The 17074-nt window shown below is 41.9% G+C and overlaps 1 protein-coding gene across 1 annotated transcript in view; it reads left to right on the top strand.

Annotated features, from left to right (window-relative positions):
• Positions 1-5691, top strand: part of Kiaa1210 (KIAA1210 ortholog) — a 53143-nt gene extending 47452 nt beyond the window's left edge. Inside the window, exons 10-12 of the mRNA XM_050121954.1 lie at positions 822-1009; positions 3319-3415; positions 5339-5691. Of these exons, the coding sequence (XP_049977911.1) occupies positions 822-1009; positions 3319-3415; positions 5339-5505 (452 nt within the window). The 3' untranslated portion in view covers positions 5506-5691. The remainder of the gene's footprint in view (positions 1-821; positions 1010-3318; positions 3416-5338) is intronic.
• The last annotated feature ends 11383 nt before the right edge of the window (positions 5692-17074 follow it).

Here is a 17074-nt window from a genome sequence, read left to right as displayed (position 1 = left end):
GCTGTGGATTTAGAGGTGGGGCTAGTGCTGCATTTTGGATGAAAATATTCAGAAGTAACTCCTTTGCACTCTTCCTTTTCCCCAGGAGGCAGCGGTCAGGGCATCCATTTACTTCTCATTAATAGACGCAGGACCTCCTCCTCTCCCTTCTCCATCTACCTCATGTAGAGCGTTCTTTGGGCAGAATCCCACGAGTTCCTAAAAATTAAATAATAACTTTACATACACCATGTCACTTTAATCTGTCAATCAGATCCCCCAAACCCAGTTCATCAAGAGCAATACGAAATCATCTTAATTTACTCCAGATCAAGGTGACCTGTTGAGCCCTACTCTTTTCAAAAAACATTGTGTCCTTAGTATCATCCCTGCCTGTTCTTGTCTCTGCCTCTGATCACACCTATTTCACAGTGACATTTGCACAAGGGACCAAGAAGTAACAATCTGTAAGATTTTTCTTAGAGTTGGAGGGATTGTATCAATGATCTGAGTCTTTGGCATCTTGAGAATTTTCTCAGCCTGTCTGACAACCATTGTCCTATCCTGATCTGGGGATGGGAAGCGGGATGGCTAAAGGAAAGAAAGGATTCACTAAGAGACAGTATGCCCATTTGAACGCGCAACTATTTAACTACTTAATCCCGCCTTCTCACTTTGTAGGAAGGGTACAAAAGAGAACGGCCCTTCCCTAAATGGTCTCTATTTTTGATTGGCAACCAGAAATGATCCTATTTGGAACACTGTTGTGGGCAACCTAAATCAGACTGAAGACTCTTTCTGCCTGGCTTCCTTTCTAATTCTTTTCCTTTCTTTTTTTTCAGAAAAGACCTCTAGTTTGAAGTCAGATTACACTACAGAACCATCTTGGATCAGTGTGGCAAAACAGAGGCAAAAGGGCTTTGCCTCCCAGTTCCCTAAAAAACCCCAGACCAGACCTGAAATTAGGGCTGGGACCAAGGAGCAAAAATATGAGTCAAAATATGATCCAGGCATAGAGAGTCCACGAAAGGTTAGTGGATCCACTGACGGAGCTTGCACTGGGTGTTCTGCCAGACACGCAGTGACCATCTCTTATTGGGAGCATTAGCCAAGGACAAGTCTTCTTTATTTTGTATTCACACAAATGTGACAGCCTAGACGCTCTTACAGCATTTATGAAAAGTAATGGATATGAAGAGAGTCTATAAATCAAGCCTTATCCGAAATATTCTGAAGTGAAATTCCATGAAATTGGGTGCCTAAAAAAGGAGATAAAACAACAGCCCTATTACTACAAGCAGAAATAATAAGACAGAGATAACAAGTAAAGGAAAAACGGAGCAACTATTTGTTATACCTTTAAGTACATGCACATGTTTTTCATCAATGAGAATCAAACGATGAACACAGAAGGCCCCTTTATCCCAAGAGTCTCTGAGGGGAGCTGCACACAGTAAAGAGCCCTGTAGTTGAATGTCCTTTCCACTTTAACTCGTTATTTATATGTTATGATGGTTAACTTTTTCAAATCTGAGCTCAAAGATAGTATTCCTCCCAATTTCAAAGTTCGAATTATTTTTACTATATATTTTAGCAACCTCAGCCTAAGATGTTTCCAAATTCTCCTCATAAGTCCAGGATTTCTGCTTGTTTGTGCAATGGAGGCCCATTTAGAGCTTCTCTCTCTTGGGTCTCAATCGACAGCATCATTGCTCTTGCACTTTGGGGCACTCATGATGACACCATCCCAGGGCATCAGACACTTAAGACAGCTAAGTAAAAGACAGGAAACATGAGCATACAGTGTGGGATGCTGGACCAAAGGGAAATTCACAGCCAGGTGGGTATGATAAGGGATGAGGATTCTGGGCCACTAGAAATGGCAGTCAGTGTAAACTTTATCAAGTGTTTATTTATGAAAAATCCCACTGAATATTTTTGGACTGTGATTGACCATGTGTAATTAAAACTGGGTAGTGAAAGCTTAGGGAAGGGGAGCTCTTTTTCATTTAATGTTTTGTTATGCACTCCTTTCCATATCAGTCCCTAAATACGTACTTTTAGGTGTTGATGTTCACACTTACTACATACCGATTTGGTTGGTTTCACACTTACCTGTAGATTTTAAAATGTTACAGGATGTACTAGACATGAGGATAGGCATGATGGAATAATGCTTTCTTCTTAGGAAATCTGCAGAAAACGAACCTCAAGAAAGCAACTTACATTTACATATCAAAAGCGGTCTCTGAGATCCTATAGAAGTGCTTACTAAATTTATTAAGGGAGTCATGCTTTAATCATCACTCTGCTTTAAAGGTCTTTCCAATTTTTTTTTTTTGTCATTGGTTACCTCTTTTGTCAGGGGAAAATACCCTAGTGTGTGTAAACGGTTGACTTAGAACAGTTGTGTAGAGATCAACTTTAAAAGGCTACGCAATACAGTTACATCGTTTCCTAGTGGAAAAAGCACTTCTAGTTGCATACCAAACAGTTTTGGAAGGTAGAGATCATATAGTGCTTACTTCAACCAACTGGATCAGATTTGCTTGGAACCATCACATCTTGTTAGCTCACAGCTAAGTGATGGTACAATGTTATAGAGAAGGTTGTTCTCCCATCCGAGTAACAACCAGCTCCAGCACTACTTAGCTTCTGAGATGAGAAGAGACTGGGAGCAGTCAGGATGCTTTGGTCATAGACAAGAGAGAATGTATTCTCTTATCAGTTTGTTTACACTATTTGTGTTACTAGACAGCTTTTCTTCCTGGTCTGAAAGAGAGGTGGCAAACTTGTTGCAGTTTGGGATTTGTTAATAATTTAAGTTCTGGTACTGGAGAGATTCCACAGTGGTTATGAACATTTAGTGCTCTTTCAGAGGACATGGATTCCATTCCCAGCACCCCCAGAGCAGCTCATAGCCAAGTGTAACTCCAGTTCCAGGGATGCAATATTTCTTCTGACCTCAGCGGCAGTACCTGTGGTGCACACACATATATGCAGCAAACCACTTGAATACACACACACACACACAAATAGATACATAATTAAATAATATATGCCAAATAAATCATTATATATATATAATATGTGTATTACAAGCCCAAGGAGCTTTGTGCTAACTTTTGTTATTGATCTATATAATAAATTTTTAATAGTTAGAGATTTCTAGCCAGAGGTAAACTTCTGCATCACTATCTATATCCTCTATCTTTTTTTTCTGATTATTGTTGAACTCATAATACCCAGGACAGGGTTCACACCATGTTGTCTTCAAAGTAGCTTGCTGTCTTTATTGTAAGGGCTTACAAAGGTTTTCTTTTCATTTTGCTATTACAGGAACCAGAACCCACAACTGATATCCCTTCAAGAATGACTTTTTATTCCACTGTTCCCAGAGAGGAGTCGTCAAGGCTGTCTAAGTCTACAAAATCAGGTGAAAGTACTCATTCTCACCTGTCAAAAAAGCCCCGAGGAACGTGGTGAAACATTTTGCAATTTCAAGTTCAGGCAATGTATTTCCTCTTATTGATCGAGCCAGCTTCATTATTCTTTCATGTCTCTTTCATGAAATGCCACAGACATTAGCTTACTTTAAGGAAATCCAATTGTTATAGCTGAGTCCAGTGTGCATTTTCCATAGCCTTTTCTAGTCTCTCACCTCACTGAAGAAGCGATCGAGGCAAGGCACAAAATCTTCTTGTGGCTAGGTAGGAGAGGAAAGTACCACGCCATTTTCAAGCCGATAGCAAGGCAGTGTTTCTTTCACCTGTTCTAACCTCAATGGAATCTGTTGACAATAATCCACTGTATCGGCCCATCAGCACGGATTCACGATTACTGCAAAGGCTTGCTTCACAAGCCCTTTATTCTGACTGAGGGTGTGAGACATGGGGGTTATGATGTTGAAAGCTGCAAAGAAATGTGACAGGAAATGATAGACTGTGACCTCATTGGTGAGAGTTATGTGCCAGAGGGATTTCCTCAGCAGGAGCTGATGTTGAGGAGGATGAGGTTTTTTTTTTTTTTTTTAAATAACATAATTACTTATTGATTTTTTTAGGAATTTCACATCCTATACCCCAATCCTGTGCACCTCCCAGTCCCTTCACATCTACCCCTCATCCCTGCAGCATGCCTCAAAAATAATCTTCCAAAATTTAATTTAAAACAAAACAAAACAAACAAACAGACAAACAAACAAACAAACATCAAACCCCACCTTGGTCCTCTATCACTCCGGCCTTAGTTCATCCCAGTGACATTGAGAACTGCGGTGTGCCACACAGCGTATCCTTTGTCCAATCAGCCCCATCCACAAATGTTCGTTGCCATGAGTCATTGGTCTGGTTCAAGGTCTCTGGTCTCTGGCACACCATCATCCCCCGGACCCTCATCAAAACTGGAGAGGAGGATGATTTACATTCGACTCAGGAACCCATTATTTGGCTGAGGAAATAGCTGTGATCGTACTGATCCATGTCTTATGAGCAGTATATTCCTAAGATGTGGTTCTTGGCTTCCCCTGTAGAATAGATCCACCAGGAATATTGTTAAATGATAGACAGCCTTCGCTCCATCCCTACTGATTCAGTGGGTTCAAGAAATTGCATAAGCACTGCCAGTTTTTGTGTTTCTTTTTTTGGGGGGGGGAGTTGTTGTAGTTGTCATTTGATTTCAGTAATATAGCCCAAGCTAGAGCATCGAACTCCTGGTCCTCCTGTCACAGCATCTGAAATGCTGGAATTAGAGGCACGAACCATCACATTCAGACACACTGGTATTTTTTAAATGTTCCTAGATGTTTCCAATGTGTAGTTAGAATTGAGAAACACTTTTTTAGTCAAAGGGAGTGGAGTTGGGGAACAGATAGTAGTCTGTCGGAACACAGGGGTTGATAGAGTATTATTTCTCTGGATTTTATTAGATAAATTCATTGAGTCATCAGTTCTTTTCACAATGTCAGTGACTGGTGAAAACAGATCTGGCGTATAAAAAAAGGGAATAGGTAAAATGTTTCCCTTTGGGTGACATTTTGAGTTTGAAAGTATAAACTCGTGAAATAACAAAAGTTAAAAGATGGGCTGTTACACTGCAGGAATCATCTCACACCCCTTCCCATGGCTATGATCCTACAGCTATTTCCAACCTGATGCTGCCCCTGGACATACGTACTTACTGTGCCATTTGCCCAAGCTCTGATTTTTATAAGTCTGCCTTCTAAGAGAATAGTGGTTGGAAAGTACTAAGAACTGGGGGATCAGGGCAAACCTGAAAGAATGGTCCATTGCATTTCATCTTCACGTGTGCTTTAGTGTCTCTGGGGTTTCTGACAGTGTATTGTTTGCTGTGATTTCAGTTGTGTTTGATGATAAGAACAAGCTTCACCCATATACCAGGGAGAGAGACACCAGACGCTCTTCAAGTGTGCCACCCAAAGTCGCGCCACCCAAGGAGCCTGTGTGGTTCTCAATGGCCAAGAAGAAAGCCCAAGCATGGAGCCAAATGCCAGACATCTTGCAATGAATAGCTCCTGGATGGAGCCTCAGCATTTTCAGTAGTAATTGCCAGTAGCTGTGGTAATTCCATACAACAGTTTTTCTAGAGCTAGTTTTTATTAAGGAAAATAACTTTAGAAATAGCAATTAACATTTTTAATTATTTGAGTGAAATACATACTACTAATGTCTAACCCTCAGAAAGTCACTACCAATATCCCCAAACCCAACATGTTCTCCAGAAAAGTTTTGCGAAACCATTAACTTCAGACATTGTGCCTTAGAAGAAAGAAAACAACCACATTTTGCTTCAAATTTTCTCCTTTTATATTTATAGTCCAAGATCCAAGCCTAGGGAATGGTATCGTCTATGGTAGATGGGTTTCTTCCACCTTAATTAACATTTCCATTGTCAAATTATACACATTTATTCTATCTCTCAAGTCCAGCAAACATTATGAGAGATCTACATTTAAATGCCTTAACAGTAAATCTAGCTCCTTTCCCCTAGATCCAAAGGACATCTACTTCTGTCATGTGCTTGCTTTGCTTAAGCAGACATGCATCTTGAACATCTATGTTGGATGCTTCCCCATTCAAAACCATGTCTAGAAAGGCAATGAGAGTCTATGGCTAACTTAAATTACTGGTGCTGGGTTTTGCTGATGATGCTATAATGTCACACTGTACAACATGCTGATTTTTTTTCATTTAATCTATAAGACATCTCCTTATTTTGGCCCTCTAGCTTTGCCCTTTTGATAATGTTAAGTTTTTGATTGATTGGATTTCATTCCATTTTTTTCTATAGTGAATAGTTTGTTTAAACTAATGCTCTTAACATAGGTAATCACAGTATATTAGTTCTAACACTTCCCTTCCCCAGTTTTTCCCATGTAGTCATTGCATCATTCTCACTATGAGAACTCCCCATTAATGATATCTCTCCAATTACTAACAAGTCTCAATTTTTAATCATAAGCTTAAGGTTTTTCATTGCCTAGGAATGTATTCTGATAGGTTTGTTTCTTTTAACTTTCTTATTTTTTGATTAACACAAAGCAAATAAATTCAATAAAGCTTATTCTGTAGTTTATTTCTGTCTAGGGAATGGGGAAGGAAGGGAAATAGAATATGGGCAACTCAGATTGAAGATTGTCAGTGGACCAAAATATTTTAAGAGGTTACCCTATATAGAAGTAGTTTCGACAGTGATGTGAATGACCAAGCTGGTGGCCTCCACGTAGGCTTTGGTGGGATGGGAAAAGGGACCCAGCACATGGTGGCTGCAAACCAGGAAGTTTGAGGACTGTATCAAAATCTTACATAAAGATAGGCTTCTAAACTGGTCATTTTCAAAATCTTGGAAGCACTGGGTTCATGAAGAAATGGATGATACTCAGTAAAGGAGGAAAAGGTACTGTGGGACAATGGTCTTGTACCCTGTAAAGATTTGTCACTTGTATTGGTTTAAATAAATGCTGATTGGCTAGTAGGCAGGCAGGAAGTATAGGTGGGATGACCAGAACAGGAGAATTCTAGGAAGAGGAAAGACTCAGTCTGCAGTCATGACCCAGACGTAGAGGAAGTAAGATGAGAATGCTTCACTGATAAAAATACCAAGCCACGTGGCTAGCACAGACAAGAATTATGGGTTAATTTAAGACGTAAGAGTTAATAAGAAGCCTGAGCTAATAGGTCAACCAGTTTATAATTAATGTAGGCCTCTGTGCATTTCTTTGAGACTGAACGGCTGTGGGACCTGGTGGGACAGAAACCTCTGTCAACAACAAGGAGTTATAACACCAACTATTTATTTAGTCTGGCTAGTGAGACAGCTGAATTTCAGAACAGGAGCTCAGTTGGAGAAATCCACATTTAAATCAACCAATAAAACATGTTTTATACAATGGTCTGTCTTTTTCATGTATATTTATAATGACCAGAGAGACTAGAATGGATTTTAGAACATTCAAACTACTAAAGACCTAACCAATAATGTGGGCCTTATTTCCCACTCCTATTCTGCTGCTAGGCCCTAGCCTGTCCCCTAGACCCAGCTCCAGGTCCTATTCTAACCACACTTAGTTCTGGGAGCCTATGCCTTTATAGCACAGTCAGATTTACCAAGGATGGACCTTCCTAAGGGCAGAGTTCAGCCTCTAGAAGCAGAGGAAATAGTCAGAGATATTAACTACATGGGCCGTATTCTAGCAGGATTAGGAAATGTTGTTTTCATAGGTTTCTAACCCTCTATAGAAGAAAAAGATTGGAAAATGGCCAAGGTGTGGCTTAAGAAATATGGAGGTCAAGGAAGGCATCCTTTATAATTAGACCTAAAAGCAATGCTATTTAACAGCTTATACAACATAAACTACACTATGCTAATACCCATCTATTGAGTCATTCTGTCCTTCCAATGTAGGTAATAGGGACAAGAGTCTCTGTGCTTCTGCTTCATTATCTAGTCCTAGCCATAAGGAATACTATATGATGGTATGCTTTAAACATCAACACTGATGTTAATAAAACAGGTTACAGAATGGTCAAATCTACTTCAACATAATGTGTGCTAAGAGAGTATCCATTCAGTGTAAAAGCCAATGCCTAGGGCTTTGGGAGAGTAAGACAAATAAAACCATTTAATAGACCCATAAAGTGTAATGAGATGAAAGCAGTGATTAAGACTCCTGGCAAGGAAACCCACAACTAAATGTCTTCACTGACAAATCCTGTGACTTTTTGAAGAATAGCTATTATCAATGCTCCTCAAACTTTCCCACAAATTAGAAAGCAAAAGATACCCACAAAAATGCTATATGAGGGCTGGAGAGATGGCTCAGTGGTTAAGAGCATTGCCTGCTCTTCCAAAGGTCCTGAGTTCAATTCCCAGCAACCACATGGTGGCTCACAACCATCTGTAATGAGGTCTGGTGCCCTCTTCTGGCCTGCAGACATACACACAGACAGAATATTGTATACATAATAAATAAATAAATAAATATTTAAAAAAAAATGCTATATGAATCCAGTACTGCACTGACATGAAAACCAAAGAGAAAACTGCAGACCACTTTCCTTGACGGACGTAAGTGTAAAATTTCTTTGAAAAATTCTTTCAAAGTAAAGAGGAAATAAATTTGAAAGAGGGTAAGGAGGGGTATATGAGAGAATTTGGATGGAGGAAACGGAAGGGGGAATGGTATAATTGTAATCTCAAAGAATTAAAGAAATTATTTTTAAAGTCCTTACAAGTTATAGAACACATTAAGAAGATTGTACACCAAGCCAACCAAGTTGGTTTCCTTCCATGGTTACAGGATTGGGTCAGCATTTCTGGAGGCTCCAGTGATATCTCCTTCACCAGGACCCCAGTTGTTGAAGAATGACTACTGCTCCAGGGCCTCTCAGCTCACTCAAGGTCTTTGGAACATAGAAGTGTGTACCCCTGACTGGATTCTGAGGTCTTTATTCCAGTGGCCAAGGGGACTGTGAGATCCAAGAGTGGAAAAAAAAAACAAGACTAGGCTGGACATTCAGGTCATGTAAGGATACCTGGGAAGATAGGCAAGAAAGTCAGACAGGCTTGATCACCCAACAGGAGATTGCCTCTGAAGCTGGCCATGGTAGTGTTACACTGCCAGGCTCACAATGAGTCAACGTCCAGTGAGTTAAGGAAACCAACTGGCAGACTAGGCAGCCAAACAGCCTGCCTTCCATGAGGACAAAGGCCCCCAGTCCCCTCTCACTATCTGTTAAGGCTGTTTTAACAATTGATGAAGAAGCTACTAAAGATCAGGACTGGCTGATTGCTACAGATAATAATTCCAGGGACAACAGCTCCCAGTCTAATACCGAAAGCTTATGAAGCAACCCACCTGGGAAAAAACTGCCATACAAAATTTTTTTATTGATTTTTATTGAGCTCTACATTTTTCTCTGCTCCCCTCCCTGCCTCTCCCCTCCCCTTCAACCCTCTCCCAAGGTCCCCATGCTCCCAATTTACTCAGGAGATCTTGTCTTTTTCTACTTCCCATGTAGATTAGATCCATGGCCATACAAGAATTATTACAAAGATATTTGGTGGTGCCAAGGTTGCCAACACTGACCTAATGAACTAGCAAAAACTGTGTGTTCTTGGGAAATCTCAAGCAGGGATTCAAGGCTCCCATGTTGACACAAAACAGGGGTCCTACCTATTTAACAAATAGAGTGGACTTTTCAGACACTCAACTCAGGAGAAGCTAACAATACTTTCTGGTCATGGTGTGCATTTTTTTGAGGCTACATAGCTTATTCTATCTGCACAGAGAAGTACCTAAGAAACTTGCACACGCAGTACCACCCCCCCTAATCTTCAGGCCTGGTTGAGAAAATAAAAGGACTCTAACTCTACCATATATACTGTTTAGGATGCATTGTGCATCCTGTAAATGATTACTACCTTTTTGAGATCATGCCTGCCAGCCACCTCCACTACTCCTAAAGGACTCAGGGGACCTCTGAGAGTATGGACATAACCACCTCTAGAGGTTCTTGAAGACTTGGATGACACTGCACAAAAAAAAATGCCCAATCCTCATCACCCCCTCATCTCTTAAAGTTGTAGGCATCAAGTCATGGATATACCACACTCAACCAAGGCTGCTGAGGACCCAAGCCAGGAGTGGGCTGTGAGAGCCAGATCAGACTAGTCACTGAAACTGACCATATCAAAAATGACCTGGCAATAGGGATAGTGGCTCAGCTCCTGACATCCCACCTGATCCCCTGAATGTGCATCCAAGCCAGTTCCCACTCCGCCTCTCCGACTCGGTTACATACATTAGTATGGAGTTCCAAGGAAACCCCAATTTTTGGACGCCCATCAGTGTAACTTACTAACTCCTCCAGGTGGTGCTACTTTGGAATAAACAGCTGTGGATTACCCCTGAGACCTAGTATGTGGTGATGGAACTGCCTACACCAGTAAAACAATAAAATCAGTAAAACTGTGGTCCCTTTGGCTATGGCTCCAACTAGTAACAGCCTCGGATGAATAGCCAGAGGACAAAATAACTATTGTGAGGAAACCTCTTGGTCTTATCTTAAACACATGCAGACTTCCTCGTAAAAGGGGCCTTGAAGTGGGGGCCTCCTATAGAGTGACAAGGAGATAAGACCATAATGGGCCTTGGGGGTGAAGAGGAATAACATGGGAACTGACCATAGAGAAGTCTTTGAAAGCTATGTCTCAAAATGCTGGCTTTACTAAATGTCAGCCTTGATCTCTTCAACCTAGGCCAAAACTGTAAGATAAGCATACAGGCAAACCTGTTTACTTATACTGGAGTAGGAACGACTTGACCAAAGCCTGACTATCAACAACACAAAAGGAACACATATAATTGGGCTGCCTGTTGAAGTCATAGGAAAAGCCCAGTGTGTGAAAAATGAAAAGGGCTGTACCAGACTAGCTAAAAAAACAATAGGACACAGTTAGCCTGCCCCAAGGGTTTTATACCTGCTACCCAGGAGAGAGGCACACACTAGTATTATTGGCACTTAGTTGTGCTCACAGGAAATGAGGTCCAGAAATAATTGTATCCCTTACATTCAAGAAATAAGAAAAGGTTGGGCCTTGTGTCACATGCCTTTAATTCCAGCACTGAGCAGGCAGACAGGAGAATCTCGGTCTGACGTCATAATGAGCTCCAGTACAGCTAGGGCAACATCGTGAAGCCCAGTTTAAAACAACAACAACAACAAAATATACGTATACACACACACACACACATATAATTCACTGTTAGTTATTAGTCACATGCATGGTCCGGTGTGAAATCAACAACTTTTTCTGTTTGTCTAACAGTCTAAAAGTTATTGTCTTCTCATCATTACAGCAGACTGGCTATGTAATGCAAGCAGTTTCTGGTAACTGTTCACTAAAGAGATACTGGTCCAGGTAGAACACAACTACTAAGTCTGATGTAATAACCGCTTGCTAAAAGTCTTTAAAAAAGAGGTACTGAAGAACTATCCTATATATTTCAAATCAAACTGCATTTTCTATTACTAGCAATATCAATAATGTGGCAATATTTCAAAAAGGATCAACCGAATTTCTACCTAAATTTAAATATATTTTTCTCAGCTTCTTGAGTAGACTTAAAACAATGAAGTTCTAACAAAGGCAGGTATGGGGAGTGGCGCTCAACGCAGCGCACGGATACCTGGAGGAGCTGGAACAGACTTGTGCGGGAGTCGCTTCTCCTGGCTCCCCTCTTTTCTTCCAGCTGGTTCTTTCTATTACTTCCATCATCTTGATAGATTTCCTCAAAATGATCAAACTCATATTGACTTATGGCTAGAGTGAAGAAGAACAGTGTGAGAAGAGATGGGGTAAAATTACTCAGCACGTAATAGGAGCAGCATCCTTGGGAAAAGCTGGCGAGAGAAGCAACTAGGAAAAGAATAGCTGGGCACCTTTCCTAGCCCTCACGTTTCAGACATTTGATCATTACCATGGCTCTGTTTCTTTCCTTTTTCCAGTAACCTGTTCGGCTCATTGCTGATTACTTCTTGAAGGAAGGAAGGCAGCAGAGTCATGGGGTCAGCTTGCTTTCTTTTCCACTATGGGGACAGATGTGCTGGTAAGATATTGTTTGCCTCAAAGGCAAACTATATGGCAAAGCTTATTGTTTTCTCACCTCCTTGTGAATTTCCTTTCCACACAGGGACCCTTAACCAGCTAATCACACTGAGGGATCAAATCTCCGAGAATCTCTCCACACAGGTCAGAAGAGGGCCTTGGGTCCCCTGGAAATTAGAGTTACAGATGGTTTTGAAGTACCATCTGAGAGCTGGAACCAAACCCTATTCTTCTGCATGAGCAGTAAGTGCTCTGAACTGAGCTATATTTCTCCAGCCCCTCTTAACAATTTTAAAAGATCTAATTTGTTATCCAATACCAAGTGGTCAGCCCTAAAAATATACATATATGAGCAACACTATAGGACTCAACAGTTCATTTACACACACACACAGAGTAATAAGGAGAAGTGGATATGAATTTGAGAGGGAGTAGGTGAGGGAGTAGAGGTCACAGGCATGGGAGGAGCTAGAAGAGAGAGAGGGTAAAGTTATGCAAACACAATACTCATATATGGAATTCTCAAAAGTTAAAATGGAAGGGGTTGGAGGGAAGAAAAGGAATGGGGAAACAATATTATATTTTAACTTAAAACTTTTTAATTAAAAATGAAAATTTAAAAATCCTTGTACTTAAAATGAGAAACATATCTACCGGTTCTTTTTCTTCAGGCTTTCTTCACATTTCCTTCCAAGCACCCTGACCCCCACCTCTTTGCCATGAACAGCCAACTGTGGGCTCACAGGTTTAGAATTTCAGCTCTCTTGTTAAATACAAGTTTTTAGAGAGCAGATGTGCTCCTGGAACTTAAAACGTCCTCCTAGAACTTGGCTTTAAATCTGACCTATGTAGCTTCCACTTTAGAGGAAAGAAACATTTAGCACTTCCCCAGTCCTAGGCCAGAGCTGAGCAGGGTCAACAGATGGGACCTGCACCAAGGCTACTTAGTCTGAGTCTATAGCCCGGATGCCTCTCTGCCACCCTCTCATGTACCCCTTCCTGCCTCCCTACTACTGTCCACCACTTACTGCCTTGCCAGCAACCCACTGGCCCTCTGGTTCCTTACCCCATATGTCTTTAACCAGTATGCCCGGATCCTCTTGTATCAATTCTTCGTTTTCTATCTTCTTTATTGCTGACTCCACAGAAACCTTGGTGGGGAAGGCTGCATCCCATTTGTCTGATTCCTCAACTTCGTTTAACTCCATGTGTTCCTTGACTTTGGGAGCCTCCTTGAGCATGCCTAGGCCCAGACAGATGTACAAGAACAGTCCCAAGAAGAAGGCAAGAGTAAGTTCTGTGCTAAAGATCAGGCTCAAGGCCAAGATCAGGGCCCAAATAAGGCTTAGACTTTGGCCTGCACCATCCCAGAAAGCAACCATAGTATTTAACCTCCAGGACACCTGGAATAGATAAAAATGTAGTACAGTAGACAAGGTGCCGAATGGGGTGGAAATATCCAAAATCATGACAAGAAAGTCAGCCATAGGGAACTTAAAGTTGTCTAGAGTCATGCTCTGTCTTGGTCGCCTCCTCTTTTTCAGGTATACTAGACCAGTCTTCCTCCAAATAAAAACCCTCTTGATCTCTGGTCAGGACCAATGTTCCTCCACCTCATTCTTCCTTGAGGCCTTTCTCAGAATGGTGAACTTCTGTTACTCAGTCTGCAACTTGGCTTCCCAGATTACCAATGGCATGGGGCCCAAGTCCTGGCTGGGATTTCAGCCTATCTCCTTGCATTCTCTAATTACACTTCCACACTCACCAACTCATCTAACCATTTTTACCCCACCAGGTCCAGTTTCCTTCCGTGGGGGGTATGATACCAATAGGTAACTGCTGCAGTGGGCCTGGAATCACCAAGACTGTGAAGAAAAATAATTCCTCTACTGCAGATGGTGCCTGCCAATGCCAAGCTGAGGGCAGGTGAGGAGAACCCATGGGTGTTGTGAGATGTGAGAGCTGAGGTTAGGGGTAGGGGCCGAGGTGAAGAGGCGTGCGTGGAAAAAAAGAAATAGGGGCCTAGTGAAAGTGGGCTAAAGCAAAGGGCAAGGTCGAAGTGAGAGTGTGATGAAGGGAGAGGAGCTGAGGTGAAAGGGTAGCTGAAGTGAGAAGAAATCTGAGGAGGGGGTGGGAGCGAAGACGAGACCTGAGGACAGAAGTGAAGGGTGGGGCTGTGAGGCAAGGGGTGGTTGAAAAACATGGGGGGAGGTTGGGTGAAGCCCCAGGGCTCAGGTTCCTGGGAAGCTGAGATGAGGGATGGAGGCTAGCATCTGAGGTACAGAGTAATGTGAGGAGGGGGAACTGAGGTGTGGGGCTGGGGCTGAGGTAAGGGGTGCCTGCTATGAAGGGGCCTGGGGATGCTGAGGTGGTGGGGCTGAAGGGAGGTGTAGGGGTCAAGGTGAGTAGTGAGAGCTGAGGTGAAAGGGCTGGAAAGAGAGCTAGAGCTAGGGCGGAAGTGAGAGGGAGGGACAAGAGCAAGGACTGGAGGTAATGGGGTAGCTGAAGCTAGAAGCTGAAGCTGAGGTGAGAGCGGATCTGAAAAGAGCCATGAAAATCAAGGAGGAGTAGGGGCTGAAGTGAGAGGTGGGGTGACAAGTAGGGGCAAGGGGAAAGGGGCAGAGGGGGCAAGAGGGTAGGGGCTGAGGTAAGAAGTGGGGGCTCAGGTAATGGTGAGGGCTGAGGGTAGTGTGGAGGAGATAATCTATAAATTGAGATTCGAATTTAGTGGCACGCGAGAAGTTCCACATGAAGACAGGAGTACCATCTCAGGAACCGAAAACCGAAACTGCTTTCCACAAGTCAGAGTAGAAGAAAAAGATAAGCCTATAGCAGACTATAGGGGGCAGCGTTACCAAGGACCAACCAAGAGCCATTTCTTCTCCCCTTTGCATAGCAAACTCTACACTGATTTGCTGAAAAGTTGAGTGATGTGCCCATCATTCAATGAATGACCAGCCTACCCATCTATTAATATGAACGTCTCACTTTTTTCTAGGGTCTGTTACCAAGGTTACCTTTTAGATACAAACACATTTTGCTATTTTGATTTTATATGTAGTCCTGATAGTATAGGGAGCTAGTATAGACTTGATCCTGAGACAGGTTCAAAGGGAGTAATTTGTCAGTTCCCACCTGATATTGGTTCTGGCAAGCAGAATCATCTTAAAAGTGCAAAGAATACCACTCAAATTTCAGCAATAGAAAAACATTCTGAAGATTTAGAATTTGGTTGATTTGACAAGGCCAAATTTACTTTTAAAAGGTTCAGGGGAGATGATTCACTGAGTGAAATTCTGGTGCTCAAACATGGAGACCTGAGTTGGATGGGAGCACCAACAGTGGTGGCATGTGTTTGTAATCACAGCCCTAGGGGAGCCCAGACAGTTCCAGGGGACTACCTCCACATGTGCCTGCCATGTGTGCCCTCTTTACATACACTCCTACTTAAGGACAGAGGTAAAAGAGGCATAGTCAGACCTCAGTATTTTCCAGTCACATGGAACTCTAAGTTTCCTTCCTGTACAGTTTATAAACCATTTTCAGTCAGTTCAGTCAGACAGGTAGACAGAAGTAGATCATTTTAGGAATTTATTGAAAATACTACCTAGTTCGATTTGATTTTGTAAGTTGGTTAATGTTTGTAATTACACAGTTTTTCTTTTTTATGTTGCAAAATCAAACAACTTTGCTGTTTTCATGGCAATGAAAACTAGCTTCATGCTAAGTTTGAAATAATTTTCTGCTCCAGAGAAAGTTTATTATATGTCCCTTTTAATGGTCTCTTCTCTTTTTTTTGAGACAGAGTTTCTCTGTGTAGCTCTGGCTGTCCTGGAACTCACTCTGTTGACCAGGCTGGCCTCGAACTCAAAGAGATCTGCCTGCCTCTGCCTCCCAAGTGCTGTGGTGTGGTAGGCCTTCTGTCTATGTGTTGCCTTTATTTGTTAATGAATAAAGATCTGGCTTGCCCTATAGCATGGGAGGAGGAGGGTAGAGTCAGAGAGACACCATGGAGCTGCCAGAAACAGATGTGTTGAAACTTTGCTGGTAGGCCACAACCTTGTGGTGATACATAGACTAATAGAAATGGGTTAAATTAATATAAGAGTTAGCCAATAAGAAGCTAGAGCTAATGGACCAAGCAGTGATTTAATTAATACAGTTTCTGTGTGATTATTTCAGGGCTGAGTAGCTGGGAACAACCAAGCAGCCTCTCTCCCTACAACAGTGCTGGGATTAAACGCCTGCACCACCACCTCCCGGTTTTGGTGGCCTACTGAATGCTTATATTTCACTCTGATTTATAGTGGGAGATTAAAATTTTGGTTGCTTTTTACATCATATTTTCTTTTTCTCCTCTCCCACCTCCCATGAGTTCTCGCCTTAATCTTCCCCATTCTGATTTTATGACCTACACACGTGTATACACATACACATTTGAACCTAAACTGTGAGTATAAGAAAATGTGATATTAGTTTTTCTAAATTTTGTTTAACATGATGTCTAGTTTCTTCCATTTTCCTGCTAATGTCAGTCACAATTTTGATTTTAAATGTTTGATTATATTATTTATTTTTGAGTATGTGCACAAGTGTGAGCATGAGTATGGGGAGGGTGGGGGGTGAGGGAGGATGCTGTGGCCTATGTGTGGAAGCCCAAGGACAATTTTCAGGAGCCATTTGTCTCCTTCCATTACATGAGCCCCAGGGATCAAACTCAGGTACTCAGGCCTGGTGGCAGGAACCTTCATTTTTTTAGATTTATTTATTTATTATGTATACAACATTCTGCCTCCATGTATGCCCGGACGCCAGAGGAGGGTGCCAGATGGTTGTGAGTCATCATGTGGGTGCTGGGAATTGACCTCAGGACCTCTGGAAGAGCAGTGTTCTTAACCTCTGAGCCATCTCTCTAGCCCTGGAACCTTCTTTTTTTTTTAAATAAAGTGAAAGTGTTCCAGTGACT

Source organism: Alexandromys fortis, unplaced genomic scaffold (genome assembly GCF_014885135.2).
Source record: "Alexandromys fortis isolate MF-2015 unplaced genomic scaffold, M_Fortis_MF-2015_v1.1 scaffold_189, whole genome shotgun sequence".
In the NCBI taxonomy this organism is placed as follows: Eukaryota; Metazoa; Chordata; class Mammalia; order Rodentia; family Cricetidae; genus Alexandromys; species Alexandromys fortis.
Note: the sequence above shows the minus strand (reverse complement) of the source record. Positions and strands in the feature narration are given on the sequence as shown.